The 16451-nt window shown below is 37.3% G+C and overlaps 1 protein-coding gene across 1 annotated transcript in view; it reads left to right on the forward strand.

The window, feature by feature from the left end:
• The window catches only part of PHF2 (PHD finger protein 2), a 147783-nt gene extending 138228 nt beyond the window's left edge, over positions 1–9555 (forward strand). Inside the window, exons 21-22 of the mRNA XM_058167411.1 lie at positions 1885–2146; positions 5842–9555. Coding sequence (XP_058023394.1) covers positions 1885–2146; positions 5842–5930 — 351 coding nt within the window. The 3' untranslated portion in view covers positions 5931–9555. The remainder of the gene's footprint in view (positions 1–1884; positions 2147–5841) is intronic.
• Positions 9556–16451: the final 6896 nt, after the last annotated feature.

Below are 16451 nucleotides of genomic sequence, written 5' to 3' on the forward strand. Positions count from 1 at the left end.
TATCAAAGGAGACCTTGCTTTTAATTTCTAAAGAATTATTCTATTCTATAATCCTCGGAAAACCAGCCAATGCTGAACGTGGTCTCTCTAAATCATTTTGAGAACTGTGCTTGGAATGCCATGTTAGTCTTTCAAATGGAAGGACTTTTTGGAGTTGATATTGATTTCACCTCCTAAAGCAGGGGTCTCCAATCTTGACAACTTTAAGACTTGTGGACTTCAACTCCTAGATTTCCTCAGCCAGCTTTGCTTTGAAAGGTGTATAGCATTTTCCTGTATTTTTATTTCATGTGTTGCACCAGGTTTATTAGAACCATTTTATTTTATTTTATTTTAAAAAAGAAACAACATTATTGAACATTGTTCAATTACTGTAACTGCGGTCATATAATATTATGAAATGGATCATTTCCACTCTTCTAGTATTTTCTTGTATTTGTTTACAATGAGTAAATTTTGTGTTAGGTTTCAGGAGAATAAATTTTTGGCTATGTTATACTTAACTAAATGAAAATGATACATTAAGTCAGATTTAATTTTGAGGAAATATGTATAGCAGGGGTCTCCAACCTTGGCAACTTTAAGACTTGTGGACTTCAATTCCCAGAATTCTCAGCTTTGCTTACTGAGGAATTCTGGGAGCTGAAGTCCACAAGTCTTAAAGTTGCCAAGTTTGGACACCCCTCTCCTAAAAGATAATGCAGATTCTTGAAGGCAGCTCCAGATCTGCTGCTCTCCTCTGCCTCTACCACTCTGCCTCTGTTGCCATTTGGCCCTCCTTTTCTCCGCACAGTCCCTCTACTCACTGCTTCTCCAATGAGGCAGTTCACTGCACAAACTTACTCTCCAGGTGGCCACCCTAGAAGTGTCCTTCTGAGTTGCCTTCAGCCCAGTTCAGGTAAACTTGCCAACCCCATCACAATGCATTGTTCTAATGCACCTATTAGAGGACTACATACAGGGCAGCAAAGTAAAGTAAAGCAAAGTAAGATTTCGGATTGCTGTAAACCTTAGTCCCAAAGGTGATTTTTTTTCCCAAAAGGCAACTGGACCATCTTGGTTTTTTTCTGCTGAATCAGTTTTTGAAATTGTATAATTGATCTGCATTGAGGATTTATGGACAGTAAAGGTGGTGTCCTTTCAGAAACCAATTCTGCACTTTTTTTGTGTGTGATATTATTGTAGTGGCTTTGATTTGATAATACACATGATATCTAAAAGCTAAATAGCACATTTCATGTCTTAATATATTGTCAGTGTATCCCAAAGGAATCACATGATTTCTAAAAAAAGTTCTAATCATTAATATGTTTTCAGCAACCTTAAAATACTTACAGAGATACAACACACACAATCCATGGAAAAAGTTACACAACAGGCAAATATCAGTGGCACATTTTAGGATCAAGACCCATGAATAATTCTGGAAAATCAAATTATTGACAAATAATTTGGTGTGAGATTAGAAAATCATGTATTTTTTTAAAATCTTCAATTATGCCTCTTGGTCTGCACATTTTTCTCCATGCTCATCACTTTTCTTGCCTATATTGTTTGAGAAGGTGTCAGGTACAAAGAATCGGGGCCATATTTTACTTTGCAATTCAGAAGATTTTATTGCTTTAGCCTATAAGCAAGAATCTAGTCAACTAAAGTTCAGTATTAAATTGGCGTCAGATAAGGCTCAACAGAATTCAAGAGGGGTTGGACTCATAGTTTCTGGGAATGTAAGGACTCTAGGCTAATGATTTGTTTAAGTCTGACCCGCAGCGCTGCCTTCTCTTCTCCTATGTCAGGACACTTTCCTTAATGGCAATTTATCACTTTTGAAAGCTAATGATTGTTATTTCTCTCTCCCCCTCCCCTTCCTTCATCATGTGAAAGGAGGAGCAAAAGGGCAAGAAGAAAAAGAATACCAAAAAGAAACTATCTCCCAACAATGCCAATAAAATCCCTCAGGAAGGCAGCTCTCCTGAACCTCGGCTGGAGTGCCATAGCAGTAGTTTAGCAGACCATGAGTACACAGCTGGTGCCAGCACACTTGGGGTGGCCCAAATGAACAGAGGCCCTCAGCCCATGGCCCCGGGAGTTTTTCTCACACAGCGGAGAGCCTCATCATCATCACAGAATAATGCAGCTGCCAAAGGTACTTTCCATAGATTTGTCTCAAGAATGGTGTAAGATTTGGTCAGCCAATCAAAGGGTTTTTTTTGGTGAGGCTTAAAATTATTTATTTATTCATTTGCATATCTTTTTGTTTGTTATTTACCTTTTTATAAAATTTATTGGCCATCCATTTTAATATAGGGTAAATCTGGGCGGCTTACATATCTCAACATGTCTTTCCTTATTATCCTATTTTATTTTATTATTTATTTTCTTTAACTTGAAAGCACAATCAAGAAAAAAATGGAAGAGATTTACAAGCAACATCAAATGGAATAACTTTCAAAGTTGCATTGGATTAATGCTGCATATAAATATGTTTTTCTAACAAAGAAGCACTTAAAAATCATTGTTAATATGAAATCCATATTCAGTAATTAACAGAATTAGCAGTATAATAAGAGTCATCAGAATAAACAATTAACAGTGAATTTCTATCTTATCCAAGATCTCTATTATAAAAGAAGTGTAATATTCAAATTGAAAAAAGCAGCTTTGAGGCAACTATGACCTGGATAACAGAATCTTCATAGACATTTGTAATATTCATAGTAAATAATATTTATCTTTCATGAGTATTCTCATTGTTACATATTAATTGTCATGCTTAGCTTATGAATCCATTTAATTATACAATCTTTGACATGTTTAATTTTTGAGTCACAATTCCATAATAATTTACTCACTGTTCTAAATTTTGTCTTACAAGCTTTTCAAATTCAACTAAGTTTCTAAATGTTCCACCTTAGTTTTGCAATTTGTTTTGAACTGCACTACTAAATATATTGAATAATAATAATAACAACAACAACAACAACAACAGAGTTGGAAGGGACCTTGGAGGTCTTCTAGTCCAACTCCCTGCCCAGGTAGGAAACCCTACACCATTTCAGACAAATGGTTATCCAACATTTTCTTAAAAATTTCCCGTGTTGGAGCATATATATGAATATATTAAAGAATATATATGAATATATTAAAACCAATGAGGCATTTCTGATCAGTCGAAGGGAGAATCTTGAAAGATTTCACATTTTCTTTAGTTAGGCATTCATTCAATCAAATTTATATAATTTAGATGTATAAAATTGATTAAAATTTCATCAATCAATGTTTTCTGCATTTTTTAAAATAAATTCCCAAGTACTCAATCAGGTTAATAGTGATGTTAAAACCCTGGTACTTGTTATAAATATTACTTTTCCAATTCAGATACCTTCCAAGTAGTAATCTGAATCTTAATAATCTGATATGTTCTTCACATTTGTCTGAAAATTAATACTTCAGATATTTTGAGGTTCACCTTCACTAAGGAATGTCTCCATGCCATGTGGAGTGCTACATTCTCGAGGGCAACTCTCTTGCAGACTCAGTGTGTCAGGCACAAATAATCAGGAGCATTCATTGAGTTCAAAACACAGAACTCAAACACAGAAGAGTTTATTATTGCTACCTTTAATACAGTCAAGTATAAATTGGCATTAAATGAGGCTCAACAGAATTCATGGGAGGCTGGACTTGTGGCAATGCAATGACTCCAAACTGAAGACACGTTTAACTCTGCCTTCTAATTTAGCCTGCTCTTCTTCTACACCATGACAGAGAAAATAAAGGAAGAGATAGTACCAGAGAAACTACTAAGAGAGCTAAGATAATTGCATTCTTTACACAGTTCATCCTCAGATGTTCATAAAATATCAGAAAGTTTAACTTTTTCTATTTTGTAACTTTTTTCTCATTCTCGGAAGTGGCAAAACAAATTTCATTTAATTTATTTCCCAATATGAATATCAAGAAAATGTGAGGATCTCTTAAAGCAGCAGTCTCCAACTTTTGTGGCTTGGCGGCCCAGCTGGGGGAGGAGGGAACTGGACCACGTGAGTGGCAAGTCGGCGCACATGTACGCAGCCTTTGTGCGAGCAGGGGGCTGGCGCATGAGCACGCAGCTCAACTTGCATAGGTGGCAGACCAACACACACATGCATGTGCGCAAATGCTTGCTGGCCCACCACTTGCACAAGTTGCACTCGCTCCACCAGCCGCTCATGTGGCCCAATTCCAAACAAACTATGGTCTGGTAATGGGCCACAGCCCCAAGGTTGGGGACCCCTGTTTTAAGGTATAACCAAAATGAAAGTACATAAACTTTGAATATAGCTTTCAGATCATTTAGCTGCTGTCCAACAATTATCATACATATAGTATTTGGCAAATCTCTGTTTCTTGCAGTACTCTCAGTAAAGAAATATGCCAAAAAACCATAAAAGTAGTATAAACTAGGAGCATCTAGTTCTTTGGAATCATATGGATATTTCGGCTGAAAAAAAGGTGAACAGATGGTTTCCACAAATCCATTTTGTTTTTCTTTCCTGGTGCTGTAAATATTCCAGACATTTGTTCATATATGTTTGGAAAGGTGAACAGATGTAGAACACTTCTGAAGAACTAGATGAGTAACAACTGGATTTTACATTTTTCAGACATGGGTCTTTTGTTAATACTTGATTCTTTACCCTGGCAGCCTTTGAAAAACTCCTGGGTTCAACCTGATACTGCAACAGTACCTGAGAAAGTCTAGTTTGAAGCCATCTTCCATGTTTATCCTTAATGATCAAATGCTTCCTTTTCTGGTTTTTTTTTTCTTTGACTAGGAATTCTGAGAACTGTTGTTCAAATATATTTGACGGCATTAGTTTGGAGAAGACTTTAGTGTATTTTCAATAGTATGATTGCATACATATGGATTTTGACTAACATAAAACATGAATAATCAGTCTCTGTATCTCTTACTCATCCTGAAAAATCTATGCGAAATAAACCTTTGGCTTTACAAGTCACTGAGAGTTTATTCACAAAACCCACAGACATTTTGTTGTAGCTGTTCAGATAAAAAAAACCTTGTACTCATTTTTATCTGAAAGTAATTTTTTTATAACCTGAACTGACCATCCAGTATATTGGCACATATGAGGTATTTGTTTTATTATGAGAGAGGCATGAATGGACAAAAGCAATGTATAATGGATTAAATTATCCACAGAAACACTTAGGAAATGGGTCCCAAAATAGATCAAATTGTAGCCTTTCCTAATTCAAGAAGTAGCATTGAAGGGAGGAGGCAGGAGATGTCATAAAGAGAATACTTTTAAAAACTCAAATGAATTGAAGATGACACCGTTTAGTACTTGCTATAAAATCTAAGTACTAATCTGAAATTACCCGTTTCATAAATCAGTTTCATAAACTAATTTAGGATAAAACGGAATAACTAAGCAGCTTTTCTGAACAGATGAAGACAATTCTATTACACCTTAATGCAGATGACGATACAATAATAGTTCCTTCCGTGGTGTGTCATTTCTGATAGATCATTTGTACAGGCAAAAATTAGTTAGAGCTGTAGTAATTTAATGATGTATGTGTTTCTTAATTCAAGGCATAGAGTAAAGTAAAGTAAAAGCAACTCTTCTCTTCATCCTCAGCCTTATGGGGCAGATAGAGATGGATGGATATTTGTTAAAGGCTTTTGTGTTGAAGAGAAATGCAGTTGAATGTTTTATAAATCAATTTTTAGTTGCATTTGTTTCATTCTTCTTGGTCTTCAACTTCTAGATTCTTTTGGTTGCTGCTGCTATTGTTTTTTGCCTTACTGTGTCTCTGTTCTGTTACTTCCAGGGAAACGTACAAAAAAAGGCATGGCTACAGCTAAACAAAGGCTTGGGAAGATTTTGAAAATTCATCGGAATGGGAAACTTCTCCTTTAAAATCTGGTCATAATTGGGACTATCAAAGCTCAGCATATCCTGAGCTGTCACGCTAGCTCTTCAACTCTTGAAGGACTCCAGTAGTATTGTGCAACATCTTAGGGACAATACCAGTTAACTTTTTGCCACCACTTTAATAAATTCTTTTTAACTTTCGGCAGTTAAAACCTGTACAGATACTGCTATAAATATTTTTTAATATAGATGTCCTTTCTCAAATTGCTGAGAGTGACTAGTTCGCAAAAAGTTAATACTCCAAGACACTGAGGATCATTCCAGTTTTAGGAAAGTATCCCTTTAACTTGTTTATAAGTGAGGAAAAAGCTGTTGTTTTTAAGAGTATGCATATTCATTTCAATTATACTTCTTTTATCAAAGTTGAACCAATTTTAAAGAGGTATCTGGTTAAAAGGCAGAGTTTTTTAAAAAAAGTTTCTCAAATTGACTTGTAGACAAGGGAAAGAAATTTATGCCATGACTATTTGAGATACAATACATGCATGAAACAATATGCATAAAGAAATAATCTACCTTTCTTTATCTGGCTCATGATAAATATGTTTTATTCAAAAGAGAAGTTAAAATTGCACTTCAGCACTGCTAAAACTTTCCCTATAACCAGACATTGGAGAACTATGGATGACTTAATTTATTTTATGTACAAAAAAAATTATGGATTACAAATCATTAATTGGGTAATGATTTGGATATAGGTAATTAATGAGCTGGTGCAGTTCTTTGGACATCAAAAGGGTTTTTAAATTAGCTTTGGTTGGTGTTGGTTTGCATCTCTTTTCATTGATAAATTTTTAGCACTCCCGCTGTTTCTTATATATATTGTTTTAACTTTGGTCCCATGGTATGTTTTCCATGCTCAAATGTCTTTGTTCTCATAACTGAATATCGATGAGTGATAGGAATTAAAGATCAGCAAACAGATACAACCCTTCTCTCCTTGCTAAACTCTCACAATTATGTGTAATTGAGTAAAACATTACAAATCAATTGGTACCTCAAAGTCAAAGTCTGAGAACACTGACTCTTGACTATACTTATATAACATGGTTTATAGCCTATAGAGGCTAAAGCAAAATCAAATCAATTGTACTATATCTTAGTATGTTGCGTGGGCCATCATTTTAAACTGTCATTGTTTGCTTTGGCTTCTCAAGTTGTGTGAATAGAGCCACCGTGTTTTTATAAACCATAGTTAATGGATTAATGTGTTTACATCCAGTCTGAATTTGATGATTTATTTCTCTTTCTCTCACCTGTTCTAGCTAAACATTTGTTTACATGACCATGGAAACTGGAAGTATTTCTTCCCCCGTATACATAAAAAATGTATATTTTTTATTCAGCATTGCTGTTTTGAAATTATATCACCATTAATTTAACTTTCAAGGTAGGGTGGAATCCACCATTTAACCTGATAGCATTGTAGCTTCTGCTTGGGTGCTCATAATGCACTGATAACATGACATTGGAGAATATGTAGGAAAAGAGATGCCAGGATCATTCCAAGATACTGCTGCCAGGACCTTTGTTCTGCAAAGTGTCAAAGTGTCCGTTTTCTTTGTGCAACCTGAGTAGGTAGCAGGCATATCACCATCATCATCATTAGACAGGGCTGTGAAGCACTGTGAATGGGTATATAAGTCTAAGTTCTGTTAGTGTCTTATAAAATGGCATCCTTAGTCAAATATCTCTTTCCTTATTTCTTTGAAGGGGCTTTTAATCTCCCTCTAGCAGTTCACACTTAAGTTCATGACGGATGATTTACCTCATAAATCATTTATGTCAGGGGTCTCCAACCTTGCTGGCTGAGGAACTCTGGGAGTTGAAGTCCACAAGTCTTAAAGGGACCAAGGTTGGAGACTCCTGACTTACGTTATCTCGAGATGAACAGATGAAGACAATGGTTCTTTTTTCACTTCCATTTCCCTGCATCATGGATTAATTCCTGGATCATGTAAACAAATCAAGCAAAGAAGCTGTTGTCCTGCGACCCCCAAGCACTTATTTTCTGATCTATAACCAAACCCTTTTCCTTGAGCTGCATATCAGGAGAAAAAGTACCCGAAACAAGATTTATTCCCCACCCCCAGAAAGGAATACACACAAACTTTTTAGAGCTTATGAATCCATTTAGTAATATAATAGATCAGCTATCAGTTATATCTAAACCTCAGTTGCAAGTCCTGTAATGAAGTAGCAGAACTGTGCAGCCCTATCAGAGAGGTGTTCTGACATTCACATCCATCCAAGCACTTCCTTTCAGATATGTTGTCTGAAGGAACAAGGGCTGTGCTCACCTAAGGGTCAGGCCAGATGAGAGCCAAGCTTATGGACAGTTTAACTGGATACTTATTGCTTCTGAACTCTCTTAGTGTTTGGTGTAGAATGCATTATATTTTACATTAAACTAGCTTGTCTGCATATAAACACTTAGAGCACAATCCTATGCATGTTTACCCAGATATCAAACCTGTCGCGTTCCATGGAACTTACTCTCGTGTGTAGAGTACTATGTACAGGATTGTAGCCTTAAGGCGTTGCATTTGTTTCTCAGGCAATTCCAGATTTTCATTTATAGATACGTGTCTGAAAGCATATTTTTTCATAGAATCTAGCCTGTAAATAGCTTTTTAAAGTACCTTCTTTTTTATAAGATCGAAGTATCTTTAGACATTTCTTTCTATAGAATAGTTCATTAACCTTTATACAAATTTTTTGCTGAGTATTTTGCCAAGTATTTTTGGTTCATGACTCTGAAAGAGATACTCTGTTTTTGTCCTCAATTTAATTCCTTTTTCTCCCTTTTTTAATTTTGGCATTGCCTGAAAAACAAGTAAAACTTTGTGCAGCCTTATACAGAATCAAATAATAGTACAAAATTATCTATTTAAGATACAATATGAAGAAGAATCTTCGACTTTATAATACCAGCTCCTTGTCTCAATTCTTGTATTATGAGGGGATACAATTATTTTATTAGCACCTTGTGAAGTGTTTCTGTGTTTTGTGATGATGTAATTTATTAATGTTTGTAGCTTTTTATATTTGTACATTTCTTATGAGCTTTGTTTATATACACATTACCTGGATGTGATGTCCATGAGGAAAAAAATAAAACAGCTATAGAAAACAACTGAGGCCTTATTAACTGACCTTTCTAGTTATGGTGAGGGACTGGGTCTGAATTCTTGGCGTCAAAAATGTTAGTTGAATAGGGCCCCAGAGTTAAGCAAGTTTTTTAAAGCTTCCCTAGTATACTGTTATTGTCAAGCATTTATATAATATAACGCAGACATCATGCTGGTTTTATTATTATTATTATTATTATGTTTATGATTATTATTTTCACAACATGTACATTTCTAACAAAGTTTATTGTGGCTATCTATTACAGTGTTTTATTTACCAATTCATATCAAATGCTCTTGTATCAAGTCCATGAAATCTAAGTAAACTTAGATCAAAATTTTAAAAGTAAAATATTTCAGGTTTTGTATAGAATTTGTGTTGGTGTGTTTATTTATATACTACATTTAAGTTGTTCTCCATCAGTGATTGAAGAGCATTTCATGCTTTGTTGCTTTCAGAGATGGTTTCCTGCCAAAGTATCCCAGTTCATAAAGGCACATCTTCAGCTTCAAGTCAATATAGCTCAATCAGTTGAGTTCAGTATTGGAATCCTAATAAGATGGATGGTACTTCTTGGTCCCAGAAAATGAAAATTTTCCTGTCCTAGACAACCTCAATAAAGAAACATATATACCAGTTTGTCAATTCATGTCTTTTAAAAGCCATTTCTCTTCCTGAACAAGGATAATCATAGTGACTTTTAGTTCTTATTGGTTTGTTTGTTATTTAGCCAGTGACCTGTTCACTTTAATTTCATACTGCAAGCACCATTTGTGCTTATGTTAGTCTGCCCTTATGCTTTGCTCAGCACAGCCGTGCCTTAGCTGCTGCCGTTTTACTCCGTTCCAACAGTAAGGAATATATGGAGCTCAAGAGTTGAACAGTTAGCTTCTTGGTGTTCTCTGGGCTTTATTGGTTTCTGGAAGACTAGGTAACATCAATAATTCAAGGGAGAGTAGGGTTTGCTGGCTGTTCACACAGTATATATCTGTGATGGTGAACCTATGGCACACGTGCCACAGGTGGTACACATAGCCCAGTTTGTGGGCACACGTGCCGCCGCCAGCTTCTCTTCTGGTTTTGCGTGCAGGCCAGCTGGTCTTCATGACCGCCAGAGCACCGGAAACCCGAAGACCAGCTAGCCAGTGCACAAGTATGTGCTGGAAACCTGAAGACCAGCTAGCTGGCATGCACATGCACACTGGACAGCTGGTCTTTAGGTTTCCAGTACTCTGGTGCACGTGCGTGCAAGCGCGCATGTTTCAGTTTGGACACTCGGTGCCAAAAAGGTTCTCCAGCACTGGTATACAGCTTGCCCAGCCAACTTTAACTGGGAAAATATTAAAATTCTACCTTGGCAACTTTAAAATGTGTGGATTTCAACTCCCAGAATTCCCGAGCCAGCAGGTTGAGAACAAATCCTGGGAATTCCTGGAAGCTTGACATTCAGACAGATTGACCATCAACAGACCCATAGAAATAAACCCTATCAATGTACCGTTTAAGAAAAGATATAACAGAAGTCAGTGAAGGAAACATCCAGTGAAGGAAATCTTCCTTAGCAGCCAACATCCAGATAAGCAGCGAATAGCACCAGTTAAACCGCAAAGAAGAAACAATATCCTAATCTAGATACCATCAAGGAAGAAACTGCACCGCAACCAATACTGGTAGGGCAACCTTTATATTAACAGCCAGAAAACTCCAATGTGGAGTAGCAAAAAGAAATGCAGTGTTAATGACACTGTGTTATAAATACACCAGTCAAAAAACAAGCATCTCACTCTCATGTAAAGTTTATTTAGGGATCACTAGATGAATGTCAGCCTGTAGAGCGGGGGTATCAAACTCACGTCATGGCGGCATATCAGGTCTTTTTCTCTGCTAAACCAGGCGTGGGTGTGGCCAGCGCGTGACGTATGTGGCATATGGGCCGGGAGTTTAACAGCCCTGCTGTAGAGTGTAGAATGTTTAAACTGTACAATAACAACCCTAACAATTACCTATTGATTTGGATCTAGATATCTATATGTACTGTATGTACTTTTATTTAAATTGTTGTTGTGTCTGCACCCCCCGAGCCAGGCCCCCTGCCAGAAAGTGACTTGGAAAGTGAGGGGGAAGGGCCATCAGGATTTACCTTGGGAGCACCGGCTTCCCTGGCTCAACTCCAGGAGCCAGAGGCAGGCCAGGTGGAGGAGATAATGAGGTCTCCGTCCTCTGACTCTTCCCCACCAGGCCACGCCTCCAGACCCAGCTGATGGCAGTCAGGCCTGGCTGGACCCTAGGTTTCGTAGGCAGGAGAGGCAGGAACAACAGAAGCAGGGGTGGGGCAGGCTAGGAAGTGCTGAGTCATGCAGCCACACCCCACAGGATATAAAACCAGCGAGGGCTGCTATGCCTCTTCGTAGCAGGCAAATCAACTGCTTAACTGAAGTACTGTTGAAGAGCTGAAGTACTGTTTGTTCCTGGGTGACTTGTTGGCATCAAGGGAGATAACAGAGTCACTTGGCAGACGCTTGCTAGTTTGCTGCCGGAGCTGATAGTGCCGGCTAATTAAGCCATCACTTGGACGGAGGCGAGGGGGGACAGAACAATTGTAAGTGTAAACAGTAACACAAAAAATGATATTTAAGAGCTGACATCTTTATATTTCCCATGAGTAGAAGGAACCATGCAATTAGCCTGAGCACTTCCTTGCTGTTGGCAATACCAAGGCAAAATTGCTCTTTCTGTTCACAAAGAATTATAAAATGGGGCTGGAGATTTATTTACTATACAGCTTTTCTATGGCTGCCCAACGTGCGACTAATATGACTATTAACATTATACAAAAAAATCAGTAAACAAAGATATTAAAACATAACAATGAAAAATATAATTAATTAATTGATTGGGAATTCAAATTTATTGCATTCTCTTACCCATCCTGACTCAGGTGTTCCAGGAAAGAGCCAGGTTTTCATTGCCTTTCTAAATGGCCTGGAGGGTTAAGGCCATTCATACGCTGAAAGAAGCCAGGAGCTGCAGTAGAAAAAGTTTTTTGGATTGCAAAAGATGACATTATTTCAAAGGGAGGCGGGGGGAGGGGAAAGAGCCAGAGCAGGCCTGCCCTATTGGGTATCATTGAGAAAAGACTGTCCGGCAAATGGGCTGGCAGTTTGCCATGTGGGCTATAGGTGATAACCATCACCTTAAATTGCATCCAGAAGCCTGTAAGAAGCTAGCACAGTTTGTAGGTAGTGGTGTTACATCTGGGTATTGAGCAAATGCCAATAATTACCTGTGTTCTGGACATTGTAATTCTAATTGTAGCTCCAAGGCATCCCCAGGCAAAGTGTATTGCAAGAATCAACAGGAGGGTTGAGGCATCTGTAAATGACGCCTCTTGATCTGGGAACAAGCACAATGGTGCACATGAAGGTTGTGCAAATTTGGTAAGGCAAACATGCAGGTGCTTAATGAAGATGGCAACTGGCATAAGTATCTATTGGGAGGCAAATGAGAAACCTTCTGCCCATAAAAATGTGCAGGTAGTTGTTGATTTACAAGAATTTGTTTAGTGGCCGTTCAAAGTTACATTGCTGAGAAAAGTGACTTATGACCATTTTTCATACTTAGGACCATTGCAACATCCCCGTGGTCACTTCATCAAAATTCAGATATTTGGTAGTCTTTGCAGTGTTGTGGCATCATATAAATCACCTTTTGCAACCTTCTGACCAGCAAAGTCAGTGGGGAAGCCAGATTCACTTAACAACCGTGCTACTAAACTCTAGTGATTCACTTAAAATGGTCATAAAATGGAGCAAAATTCACTTAACAAATGTTTCACTCAACAACAGAAATTTTGAGCTCAGTTGTGGTCGTAAATCGGGGACTACTTGTACTATGCGATCAAATGACATAACATTACCAAATACTATAGGTCCCGAATGGACAAGCAAATATATAATTTGCAGTGTGCCATTATTTCAAGAAATATATTGATTTTCTGTGATGGAAAAAAAGTAGAATTCTGGTTTGCAATATAGCACCCATGTGAATACCTGAAGTTGGCTGTTCCCGAATCAGTCAATCTTTATTACCGATCAGTAAGTAAAAACATTAAAACTTAATAATAGTAAAAAATAAAAGGCAGACATAATAATTTATTGTGATTGGTGATGGATTAATAATAGGTAGTTAAAATTTGCCTCATTTTACATATAGCATAGCAGAATTCAATCCCATTCAGAAAAACTACTACTCTGATGAGAGTAGTTGCATGTAAAGTTTTCCTAAATATTTCTGTATACTGTATTCGGACACGGGTCTATATCTTTAATCTTACTCTATTATCAGTATTTACCTAAAGTGTCACTAAATGAAAATGTAAATGACAACATAAACACAGCAGAGCTGTAAAAACAAAACATGGGATTTACAATTAAGGAGAACATTTGTAGCTCAGGGTTGACATGAGGGGTCCTTGGTGCTGTCTGAGTTTGCTTGTTTTCTTGCAGATGTTTCATTATCCAAACTAGGTAACATCATGAGTGCTAGTAAGGAGTGCTCTTTGCTGTCAGTTTATATTCTGGTAGCTTACCTGCCAGAGATTCTTTTGATTGAGCTGTTTGCTGTTGGCTTCTTCCGCAGTTTCTTGATTGGGGTATCGTTTACTTGAGTGTTGATCTGATGTTAACCTTGGTTGCAATCCTATTCCTACTCCTGGTAGCACCTTTATCAACTAACCGGTTTTATTAAAAAGCTGAGGGTCCTTTCATCCCCTACAGAAGTTCTGCATGCTCCAACATTGGAGATTTTTAAGAAGAGATTGGACAACCGTTTGTCTGAAATGGTATAGGGTTTCCTGCCGGAGCAGGGGGTTGGGCTAGAAGACCTCCAAGGTGCCTTCCAACTGTTATTCTGATCAATTCTGTTAAGATGTATGATGCATTTTGTTGCCACCAGAGGCGAACATCCCTCTCATCGATGTGCCCAATAGCAGAGCAAAACTAGATCTAAAAGACTGGCAGGATGCATACTCAGCCAAGGATTTAGTCCGAAACCTGTACATGGAGCATGTGGGACATGTGGGAAAGATAGGAAAGAACATGTTGCAAAACTGGAAGAATATTTTTCTTGGACATTGAAATGTTTATTCTTGAGCTTTCTGTAACCGTTGAGTACCATAGCTTAGCACAAGCACTAGTACAAAGGTGAAATGCATTGTAACTAGTGGGGATTATTCTAATTTTACAAGCACAGGGTACATATCTAATCATTTGTATCCTGATTTTTTCAATTCTGAAAGCAGTGACCTAGAAAATGTAAAATTATATGATAATCTATTTTACACCCTCCACCCTGGTTTAATTTCTTATAACAATTAGCCTTCAAAGACACTTTCTAAATTCATTGCCTGTGTGCCAATCAGAAGACAATTTTTAAAAATGTAATGTTTACAGTCCACAAGATGGCGCTCTGCTCCTGCTCATAGTATACGGTAGTATACTATAGTTATTTTTTATAAAATAAACAAAAAGGATAGTTCTAAAATGAGAGCAAAACTTGTTTAATATTCAGTCTCAAGATTATTCCAGTAATAGATATTCTCGTGCAGATGGCCATTTGCAATGATTGACTGGGTCAGAGAAGTTGTGCCTATCTTGACCTTATACAGTACAGAACCTCTCAGTCCAATGCACAAAGATTCATTCTGTATTATACCAACTTTAAATCAGTTGGAGCGATTAAAAAAACAATTCCCAAATCCTGAATTTGGCTTGGAAATGGGCTGACTGCCAATTCAGCTGATGGAAACTTTGGCAACGTGAACTTATCAGTCAGATCCAATTACTAATTTTACAGTTGAACTACTTCAAGTTTCTGTATTGTCCTGAAAGGTAGTTCCCTGTACAGCTCATTGCAACAATCCAGCTGAGAAGTTATCAAAGTACAAACCTCTGTAGTCTCCAAGCCCAAAAAGTCATAGTTTGTGTATTAATTTAGAATAGTAAAAGAAGCCTCATCATGTGGGGATCCCATGAGCACCCTCAAAAGAAGGCCTAACACCTTCCAATGTAGGCTGAAGGCCATTTATCATACCTTCCCCACATCTGTTGTTGAATGTTGTTCAACCCACTGGCCTTCATTACCTTGATCAGGTACAGATTGAGAACACCTATGGTCTATTAGCAGAATAGAATAGAATAGAATAGAATAGAATAGAATAGAATAGAATAGAATAGAATAGAATAGAATAGAATAGAATAGAATAGAATTCTTTATTGGCCAAGTGTCTTTGGTCTATCTGCTCTCAGTGTACAAAAGGAGAATAAAATACATTCTTCAAGAATAAAAAGATACAACACTTAGTGATAGTCAAAGTTACTAATAAGCTATCAAATTGTACTAGAAACAAGTTAAAAACAATATAAATTGAAAGATACAAGCACATGGTTATAGTAATAAGTGGGAAGAGATAGATACTAGTAAGGAAGAGGACTAGTAATATAGTCTTAGTAAATTATTTGACAGTGTTGTGGGAATTAGTTGTTAAGCAAAGTGATGACATTCGGGGGAAAACTGTCCTTGTGTCTTGTTGTTCTGGTGTGCAGTGCTCTATAGCGTCGTTTTGAGGATAGAAGTAAAAAGGAGGTAAAACTGGGTGGCATTTCCATATACAGGCCACTGGGCATTCCATACCCAGGTCATTGCTTGCCATTTACTATTCTATGATTGCAGAAACAAATGTGCATATACAGATGCACATAACTGCTTGCATTTTACTACTGATTTCTATATTGTAGACTCTTCTGAGAATATAAGTAGAAGATTGCATATCTAAATGAATAAGTACTGTGCTACCCTAATGTGCTACCCTTCTAGATGCAAGGGACTATTTTAATTAAATAATGTGATTACTGTGCTAGTTCATAAAGCAATGCATACAGGTGGTTCTTGTGTAACAAATATTTATTCAGAAAATGTTCAAACGTACAACGATGTTGAACAAATGGTAGTTACGATCAGTCTTCGGAGTTCAGCGACCATGTGACCACGATTTCTGACATTTCCTGCTGGCTTCCCACAAGCAAAATCCCAGAAGAAGCTGGTAAGATGTCAGAAGTCATGGTCATGTGAGGTCCTCACTTAATGACTCATGTATTTATCACTTAACAACTGCAACTGGGACCCTAGGAACTGTTCTTCTCTAATGCTAAGCAGTGCAGTCTCACAATCTCATGTTTTACAATGAAATGAAATTTCATTTACAAAGACAATGAAATGTCACTTAATGAAATTCCAGTCCCCCTTGCCATCCAAAACCAAGGACTTGAGTATTATGGGATGTGCACAAAGCTGTCCTCTTTTCTTTACCCTGTCCTC

This window comes from Ahaetulla prasina, chromosome 2 (assembly GCF_028640845.1).
Source record: "Ahaetulla prasina isolate Xishuangbanna chromosome 2, ASM2864084v1, whole genome shotgun sequence".
Lineage (NCBI taxonomy): Eukaryota > Metazoa > Chordata > Lepidosauria > Squamata > Colubridae > Ahaetulla > Ahaetulla prasina.